The sequence below is a fragment of the Antennarius striatus genome, chromosome 6 (assembly GCF_040054535.1).
Source record: "Antennarius striatus isolate MH-2024 chromosome 6, ASM4005453v1, whole genome shotgun sequence".
In the NCBI taxonomy this organism is placed as follows: domain Eukaryota; kingdom Metazoa; phylum Chordata; class Actinopteri; order Lophiiformes; family Antennariidae; genus Antennarius; species Antennarius striatus.
Window position 1 is genome coordinate 15,010,298 of NC_090781.1, and position 10,681 is coordinate 15,020,978.

At 37.3% G+C, this 10,681-nt stretch overlaps 1 protein-coding gene across 1 annotated transcript; it reads right to left on the minus strand.

Moving 5' to 3' along the window:
- Nucleotides 1–6,813: 6,813 nt before the first annotated feature.
- LOC137597134 (protein FAM181B) lies at nt 6,814–8,619 on the minus strand. The gene has a single exon (XM_068318101.1). It carries the CDS (start codon nt 8,501–8,503, stop codon nt 7,562–7,564), a length of 942 nt encoding a protein of 313 aa, XP_068174202.1. The 5' UTR covers nt 8,504–8,619; the 3' UTR covers nt 6,814–7,561.
- Nucleotides 8,620–10,681: the final 2,062 nt, after the last annotated feature.

Below are 10,681 nucleotides of genomic sequence, written 5' to 3' on the forward strand. Positions count from 1 at the left end.
ATAATGATATATCTGGCAAAACCTCCTGTGTCTCTGTATTTAGACATGATCAACAAGGCCAAAACTTGAGCACAACATAGACGCTTTTTAGTTCAGTTCAGTTTCATCTGGTTTCAAAATTGAGGTCACCGTTAGTTCATAATGTAAATATAGGTGTAACTGATCAAATCTACTATTACATCATAGCCTGGTTCCAGTGACGTGGCTGTTCATGGCTGGTGAGGCTCTGATTTCATCATAATTAGATTTACAAACATATGAACCTACAGAGTAGCTTATTCACCATTTAATTAGCAACAGTGAGTCGGTTATGTTTAAAGTCTCATAGCATACATACAAACTGTAACACACAAATAAGCACACTTGATTAAAAAAAAAAAGTTATGTTGTTACCTACATGTAAGGCACGGCGAGTAGAAAATAAATGAATGGCTGCAGTTTGCTGCCTGTCACTTCTTCTAAGATAGCATTAGTATGAGTAATCGTGAACAAGAAGGTCACTCTGATAAAAAATATTTACTATCAGTGTCATGATTTTTTACATACGTACATTTAAGCTATATCACATGATAAAAATAACTGTGGTGCTGATTAATATTTTTGAGTCTAGCGGGGTGAAAATACTGTATCTTGCAAAAAAATAAGAAAAACAGATTGTCTCTCTGTAAAAAATGTCACTATAATCTTTCAATGCCTTTTATGAGATGCATAAATAGCACACTACCAAATGACCAAAAATGTACAAATTAATTTTGAAAAAGTAAATAAAGATTGCTCCACAAAACCAAAATGTGAATTTATAACAGTTTTGTTAACATTCAACATACAGATGATGCAGGGCATCAACTGGTCCCCACTATACTTTAAAATAAAAACAGATTTTTAGCTAAACAATCTGATTTCAAATACAAATATGAGGTTTGTTGTTACAAGACCTTCTCAAGGCTTGCAGAATTCAAGCTTCAATGAATAGTGCATTGCAATAACACTCTAGTTTTTCTTCTCATCAAAACTCATTTTCAGCTGTTGAGAAAGGCTAAACCTTGCCATGGGAATGACAAAACTAAAATAGATGTCCCCTAGATTTTTCCTGAAGATAGTCTGATATCTGCTTGTCTGGTGTCCTTCACCCCCCTATTCCTCCCAAAGGGGAAGATCGGGCAATAATGAGGGAAGAAATCTGTGACAGGTAATGGGATTTCCTGTACTTTTAAAGATTATTATGCTTCTCAAGGGATGTGAAGGTGGTACAATAGAACTTACCCTCGTTCAGATAGGCACATCATTTATATCTTTAGATTAGATTTTGTCCTCTGAATACAACTGAGACAGAAAGGCTTCATGACGTATTTCTGTCCCAACATCCTTGAACACTGACAGCCCTGAGGATGAACTGTTTTTTATATATGTCACAAATCAATGCATTCCGTATAGAGATAATTGGGTCAGAAAAACAGAACAACTCTGTCGTCCCTGTTTGCAGTAAATTGTGATGATTTTCACCAAATAACATTTATCTTAAGGTGAGAAAGTTGCTCAAGTTGGTAAGCAGAGAAGCAGAATTCACAGAAAGAGGTGTTTTTATACTGACTGGGGTACAGACTTGAATTTTCACAGACAGCAGACGCCTTTTCCAAGAACTTGTTTTCACAAGTCTGTCTGCTACATAAAGCTAAAGAAAAAAGTAATAATAATGGAAACAAACTGTGTTTCCTTTGATTTGTTTTATTTTCTGTAATGTACAGTACAATTAACGAAAACCCAAGCAGCGGGATAAGTGTCAGCAAGTTTGTTGTATAAATGCCACAACTAATACTGTTTGTTCTTGCCAATTAAAACAACAACATGAGTCAAAAGCTTAGAGGAAAAATACTGTTTGCATTGCATATTATTACAAAATAATTGCACAACTGGAGTCAAAATTAATCATCACGTTTACTCTGTACATATTGTTTTGTCAGTATGTATAAGAACTGGTTGGGTTTTTTTTGACCACATTAGAAAAATACATCACAGTATCATTATAAACCACATGTATTTTTTTAAAATTTAGCATTAGTCCTTCATGGGCATTTTCTACTAACGAATAGGGTGTTTTCATTCAGATGATGTCATATAAACAACGTGAATCCAATCCATTCCACAACTCTTGGCGATGTTGGAAGTATGTTGATGGAATACAAAAAGCCACTAAAGATAAAATGCTTCAAAAAATAATTATCATGCCGTTAACATCAAGAACTAGTACACCGTACTGGGATGCAACAGAGAAACAAAACAAACAGAGGAGTAAATGAGCAACCAGTCACCATTTGTTTTATCTCTAAGCAGTCAGGTGAGGTGACAGACAGTGCACAGCTGTTTGTACAGCATCATATCAAAAGACACATATCTAATTTTTAATGACATTTGAAACTAGCTGCTGACACTGGCTGTCCACGCTTACAAATATCATATAATTCCTGGCAAAAAAACCCCCAACTATCTGTTTTAGTTAAAGAAAATCCGGGAAAGACTATGGTTGTATTATCCAAAGAAGTGTTAGTAAAAGGCTAATTAAAGTTATTATGAAACCTCACTTATGGTACATGGACATGCTTTCTATCCTCATGAAGATTATTGGGGGTTTATGCAAATGTGTTTAGAGGATTTAGAAAAGACCATGTTCCCTACAGATGTAGCAGTGTGGCTGCTGAGATCATCAACTGTTTGCCTGGCCCCCCTCTGCTGTTTGTAAGAATCAATGCACAGCAGCATCATGTGCTTGGTTTGTATTGTTAAGCAAATCTTGGGCAATGTTTGTAAGATAAAGGCCACCTTTATCTAGGTCTAAGAAGGTTTTGATATTTTGACAAACAAAAATCATTCTCCCAGCTTTTATTTTTGACCAAGATAGAACAAAAGAGATGCTTTTCACAATCTTAACTATTTCATCTTTAATAATGTACTCAATCCATATAGCTCACTGTCAAATAAATTGAAAGTTATGTTTTCTGTTTATTATAACTGTTTGTTGTTTATTGCTCATTCTTAATTATTGTTTATTTTATTGCACGTAGCATCCTTTAGAAAAATGTTGATTCATCATCTTTTAGCAGTTAAACCTGTCCTGAAATTTAAATATCATACTTACGTGTTATGTTCATTGAGTATTGTCTATTAAATCTGAATTTGAGTAGCTTATAGATAAATGTTTACAAATGTAGTTAAGTGAGACCTGTGTCTGTCAATAAGAGCACCATGATCTTTAATCCTGGCAAGACTTTTTTTTTTTTTGCGACACAGCTTGCATTTGTAATCACACCGACAAAAACATAGAGATGTGAGCAAGCTTACCCACAACGTCCTGAGGAGGAAAACAGCGCATCATTGCTTCAGACACTTAATGCAGGGAATGGTGTGACATGTGAAATGTTCAGTTAAAGAAATATATCTACTGTAGGTTTGTGGGGATCATCTCTCCCACCTGCATGAAAAAGATCATGGATGGTTACATTATTAAATTCATTACTAAAAATGGATGTTCAGTGACACTAAGTGCCACTATTGGTTGATGTCCTGTCATACAAAATGCGAGAAATTCAAGATGCATAGTGAGGTCATCTCTTTGCACCAACATTATATACCGGCACTAAATGGCTTGCAGAAGAAGGTCCTTGAAAAATTAAAAGAAACACAAAACACCTTTTATAATGAAAAAAAGCAGGATTTAACAGTTTCATACCGATAAAGGAGCAATCTCAAGATTTTGACTGCAAATATTTATGTTCATTTCTGTGTGTGTACTGACAGTCTTCTTTAAACAATGAAACATGGTTAATTCATTTTTCTTGTAAATTAATTACAGTTTTACTCTTTGAATGCTGTCATTTGTTTCCATTGTAGCTTTTTTTGCTCTGTATGAACCCTTGTCCTTTGCTTGAGCTCAGAAGTTACACTTTCATGTCATGTCATCGGTTTGTGAATATAAAGTGCCACTGTGCTTCCATCTTGTGTTAACAAGACATTGAGACTAGCTGTGAAAGGTCAGTGAGAGGCCAAGTGTAGATGAATACTCCATTTCCATGGAAGCACAACGAAGCAAATTACTCTACAATATATAACTTTTCTGCAGTAGAGTTCATTTTAGTAATGGCTGTATTTTTTTTACCAGGTCCCAAGGTTCAAGTCTGTATACTGTATGTGTGAAAATACAACACATTATATCATCTGTATGGAGCCTACACATCCCTTCCCCATACTTTTGCAGATAAAAACCTGCAGTATATTATCTAGTTTACCTAGAAATCTGGCTCTTGTTATTCAGGACTGTGCCAGCACAGATCTTGTTAATCGCTTTAACAAACATTGCTTCTCCAGAGTGGCATAAATCGAAGCAGGAAACAGTTGTGGCTCCTTCACTGTGGCCTAATCTGAGTGTATCAGCTGGTGTCAACTCACGGACAGAAAATCCATATGCTGTCTGTCTGCATAGTTTGCCAGATATTGTTTGTGTTGTGTATGACATGAGGTACTGTTGAATAATCTGATAACAAAGCCAGCTGGTAGAAGGAAAGAAAAAAGCCCAACAGACAATGTTGTATTGAAAATTTACGTTTTTATGTTTACAGGAGTAAGCCTCTTAACTCTTGTGAGTTGAAAAGCCATTTAAAGGTCAGGAAAGAGAGAGAGATGTAAACTACAGTTTACAGGCAGTCATTTGCCTCCAGTTTTCTGAATTCAGGACAAATTAATTTTATGAACAGGAATGTGAAGACATGTGATTGCCGTACTGCATGGGCGAGTGGTGGACATTGGGTTTTCAATGACTGCCATCTAGTGGACATGTTCAGATCCCCCATCCAAATAGTGGGACACAGAACTGACAGCCAGTGTGTCTCTGCCATTGTGCATGGTTTCTTCATTTACAGTTGAGAGAGGGAGTAAGCTATTTCCATTTCTGAAATTTTTGAACAATTTGATTACTGTATTCTTCAATTTCCAGTTCTGAAATTGCTTGGTATCCCAGAAACAATCTCATGTGTCATTTCCCCACCTACAGTATATATGTGAATAAGCTCACTTGAAAACCACAGGCTGTCACATTTAACTCCACCCACTACCTGTCAATCAAGCACCCCACCAATCACGACGCCCAACCGAAACTTTTTCTATCCGGGGGCATCTCCCTGCGACGAAAACCGCTGTGAGGTTAGTGTGTGTGACCTGTGTCTACATGTAGACGGAGTTAAAACCGGCTATTTTCTGACGTATAACAGCTCCACGTCGAAGATGCGTTGATAGTTTGGATAGTTGGATATTTGTTCATCTGTTTCTTTTTTTTTATAAGTCAGAACGTTTATGTATTTATTCATTCATTCATTCATAATTCATTCATTCACGTTCCTCGCCCACGCCAGTTCTTGGTCAGCAGGGGAAATATTGTCAAAAAAAGAAAGAAAAAGAAATCACCTGCCACAGTGGACAAAAATGTTGTTTTTAAATAAAAACCAATGATATGACCCAGGCATAATCACTGGCATAATCACTCAACATTACAAAAGCACAATCGATGTCCATACCCCAACCCCAACCACCCTCCCATCACTACATGTTTACTGTATTTTCGTTTTCATCATGTCCAAATGATCATTTTCCATACTGCCAGTGTGTGTGTGTGTGTGTGTGTGTGAGAGAGAGAGAGAGAGAGAGAGTGTGTGTGTATACTGTAAATGTGTGCAAGCATTTGGAGTTAAACAAAAGTAATTTCCCCACAGGAATTATTAATAGATTTTTTTATTTTTTACCACACACACACACACACACATACACACACACACACACACACACACACAGAGAGTGTACTGCCATCACTAAAATATACTGTACATGTCTTGCATACTTCCTTATTTTGCTGACATTTTTATTCACAGGCTTTCTGCAAATTGCCACACACTTCAAACTCATGCCAACTGATATTTTAGCATGCAGTGGATGTACTAGAGCAAATGAAGCCTCATGACGCTTTGAACTGCAGTGAACCGATTGAAAAGCTTCAATGCTTCATGGGGCTTCATCTGCCTATCACTAACTATACATGGACAGTTAACTTCACAGTTAACATAATTTTAGTGTGTAATAACTGTTCATTACACACCACTGAATTCATTCTCTAAAATACTCAACTAAATTTTCCTATTTTGCATTTGCTCGTTTTTATTTTTGTTATTTTTACTCCTGAGTTGATTGTTTTAGTCTATCACAAAACACAAAGTGTGAAATCAGTCTTTTATTTACAGTATGTATACTATATTTTTATTTAACTTAAATATGTACACATATTAGAATGCTTTTAATAATGACACCATATGTTACACATTACAATGCATTACACAGTACACTCTGTTATTACATCTGTATGAAATAAATCAGATTTAAGGTAATTGATTAGTATTTGTGTGTTGACTGAAGTTATTATTTATTCCAAGAGAAGCATTACGCTCTCATGGGAAAAAGTTAAGATTATTTATATATGCAAATTTTTTTTGCAATGAAATTATTAAAGCAAATTATAAAACAAAAAAAGCAAATATTTCTAGCATCAATAAAAAGCTTTTGTTTTTTTAAACACTGCAGAGGAGACTCAGGACTTTGTTATTCGTTTACTTATTTAAACATTGCTATACTGTTTATGAGTTCATGTAAATTAGCTAATTCTGCTCAAAATGTGTTTTAGAGATAGCGTCTTCCTTGGAGCATTTTTGCTTTGCATCTTCTTGTGCAGAATTCTGGTGATTACAACTCTACTCAACTCAGCCATAATTTACAATGAACACAAAACACTGTTGCCACATTAATAAAGGCCAGCTTTATTTTTCCTTCTCACAATGCTTTGATACATTAAAGGTATTTCCAATCAAATGGATAAAAGTTCAAATAACTAAGCTGTAAAAGGATGTAAAACAAATGCATTGTCACAATGTCATGGTCACAGCACAGCAAAATGAGTTTTCCTTTGAACACCTCTTCAAAGAACTGTTACAAACAAAATTTTGAAAAAGTGCCTTGTTGAGAGATTGTTGCAGCATGTTTTTTCAAACATTACAAAAAGTCCTACAATAGAATTTTTTAGCAATACGTGACATTTAGTGGACTAAAGCAGAAACCATTTCCACGACTAATGTGCTTTCTTTTAGTAAAATAAGAAATGATGGTGTGAAATGTCTTAAGGAAATTACCAAATTAATTACACAATGCACACTAATGAGCAGACTCATTTATAAGGGTGACACATGGCATAATCTGACAGCTTCTCACACAGAATGCCATGAAATTGCAAGATGTTAATAAAATCACATTTGAAAAAAATCTATGGAAAAATGTAGTGAATAAAACTCGGGATTTTGAAAAGTAGATTGAATTGACTGTGAAAAGCTTTGGATATATTCCTTAGTTACAGAACACATTTTAACTTACTTTCTCTCAGGAATTTCATTGCTATTAAAAGGAGCTGATACAAATGGCTACACACAGTTAGATATATTTTTGTACGAGCAATCAAAATAAGACAGTAGTCAGTTTCTCATAGAGATGAATAATTAGTTCTGTTATAACTACCACTTAAATCATAAGTGACCTGAGTTGAGGAGCAGTCTGTAAAGAAGTTAGGGAAGGCCAAAGTGCACAGTGTGTGGTCGTCTATGGGCCCAGCTGCCTCAGAGGGGCAGTAGACAGAAGGCTGGACTGGGCGCTGGATCCCCGAGAGTTTCTTAGAGTTAGTCCAGGGCTCAGAGTAAAGGATACCATCCACTAAAGGATGAGCATCATAGGAAGCAGGGTCCAGGCCACCCATCTCTGGCTGCACTCGGAGGGGAAGGCTTTGATAGAGGTCCTGATCACTGACCATGTTGCTGTAGTCAGGCCCCAAGAGCTCAAAGAACTCTGCAGCCTCGGGATTTCCTCGTTCTAAGTCCTTGAGCGTCATCCCTGAGGTGGAATTGACTTTGGAGCAGTTGGCAGGCTCAGTAAAGAAAGAGGGAGGCAGATTGCGATGCCTCAGGGGTGGTTTCTTGGCTTTTTCACCCCTTATATCCTTCACAGGACTGAAGAGGGCTGCCAAGCTCTTACTCTGTAAGTTAGCTTGTACCCCCTCACGCTTGGGTGGCATTTTGTTCTGCAGAGGACTGGACTGAGCCAGGGGAGAGCCTTGTCTTTGTAATGGGGCCTCTACTGTGTTTCCAGGTGTTATAATTCCAGAGCACCTCTTGATCTGCTTCTGTAGATACTTCCGGTGGTTGACTTTCCTCTTGGATTTTACAGGTTTGTCCAAAGCCAGCTTGATATTGCTGGAAGCTGAGTCTATGAAGCTCAGCAAGTCCCTAGTGGTCTCTTTGTAATCCTCGTCATTATCTGCCTCACCAAGAAGACTCCCATCCAGACCTTTCTCCACATCGTATTCCATCACTGAACCAGGGAAGCAGAAATTCATGAACTGGGGGTTCATGATTGCAGCCTGAACAGCCATTACTGTTGAGGCCAGCGGCTACAACTGTGCCACTCACTGTGTTCCCTGAATCTGAAGATTCTTCAGAGCATCCTTTTTTTTAATCTGACAAAGACTTAGTCCTGATACTGCTCATAAACTTCCTGTAAACATTCCAGAAAAGAAGTGATGGGGTTCGTGCAAGGCAAGAAGATCTTTCAGGGGGCTGGCCCAATGATGTCATAACATCAAAGAGGAGGGGCAAAGAGACCACAGGATTTAACTCTTTGCTTGTGCCTGACCACCTGCATCTAAGATAGATTTATGTGAAAGCCCCCTCTGGGTTGTAGACAATTAACTCCATCAGCTCTCTCTCATTTAACTGTTTGTGTGTGACTGAACCAAAACTGCTTTCATCAATGTAGAGGTTATCACTGTAACAAAGATCTTACAAAACTTAAGAATCCTGATAGGCAAAGAATTTTTGAAAGGTATAATAATTCTAGATATTATAATGAAATATACAGGGGGGTTTTAGAATTAAAGTTAAATAACTACTAATATGTAAAGGTCGAGTTCCATAAAGGAATATATCATAAACTTCTTTACTCATGTGAGTAAACTCTTGCTTGCTTTTTCAAAACAGACAACTTCCTGCCATCGTCCCTGTTTTTCTGCCTGCATTTCCAACCAGAAATCAACTTGTGATCTAATTACTGTTCATTTAACTATCAAACAGAGGCTACATAGTGTTGGGGAAATGCTTCTCTTTTGTGGGAAAATCTTTGTGCTCAAACAGATGCCCCTATTTAGGAGAATCTTCCCAACTGCTTGCTTGTGTCTTAATCTGCTCATGGCAAAAGTTGATTTTTAGTGCATTCCCAGGCCAGTGGGAATATCTGCCCTGGCCTGACAACTATTATGGGCTGCCTTTGACATAAAGCCCTACAGGGTCTAAATAGCCTCTATTCTTCGCCCAGCAGTGAAAGGGAGCTTTGTGCCAGAGATTCATTAAATTGCACCTCACAGCCCCTTCGTAAAATGGGTCTCAATAATGAACAGTCGATTTAACCAGAAAAGCTGCCGGAGCTGTTAAATTAAAGGGGAATAAAGTGAAGCTCAGCCTCGGTGTGCCGGTAGAAATGCTGACCTTAAAAAAACCTGGGTATAGAACTTCTCTTGTAAACAAAAATGTATTTAAGGGACATTTCTTTGCTGCTAGTTAATACAATGCCAGGTAGTTGGCAGCGCTGATCCCGTTTTAGTGGAAGTTCAAGTAGATTTTGAAAAGGGAAATATAGTCCAATTAAAGGTGTGACTCAATGTTATTATTTCTATCTACGTTTGTTATGTGAAATAAGACTGAATGAAATTGACGTTGAAGTAAGGCAGTGACTAATTTCAGAGTTGCTTCAATAAAAAAATAAAAAAAAGTCTGAGGCAGGGAGGGAGTAAAGCCGTTAACAACATTCTTTATTATGCTAATTTCAGGGGAGAAAGGGGACAGAGAAACTGAAACTGATAGCACTGATCTAATTATCTTTGGCCCAGCCCAAGGCTGAGTGAAAAGGAGTCCAGAAAAACAAAGAGTTAGAAAAGAGAATCTTTCTGTTTCTACAGATGGCAATGAAAGACATTCTGTTATGACCTAGATTAAATAAATCATACTGAGATACAGCACAGACTTTGAATATTAAGTTGCACTCACTTCATCTGGAACGAAAGCTGGGTATTTATTCATGAGTTCAAAATGTTTTAGTCCCCTATGTTGACAAGTGTAGGAGGAAAATGAAAGTCAACTGAAGGGGTATCATGACACCATTTCAGTGGAGGAGCATTGGGTGCCCAAATTTATTTTGAATGCCACTCTTGCCAGCAGCGTAATTTTGGCGTTTTGACATTGTTACTGTCACACCAGCCATATCCCCTCTTTTTTTTCTTCCTCCACTCAAGCAGCTTTGGCTTTTGTGCTGGTGTGTTATTCACATCACAAGGTCTGACGCACAGACCCCGGAAACAAGTTTCTATTGTTGCATAAAGGCTAAGAGGGTGAGAGGGGATGGGCTGAGGCATTTTGGAAAAAATAAAATAATGAACTGAGAGCACAACTGAGGACTTTGAATTTTTATTGATTCATTTCAGCATGGAATTTACTTTGTTGTGGTTTTTAATTTCGATATTTTAGCAAGTTCCCCCTCCGGGATCCATCCAGTATTCAAA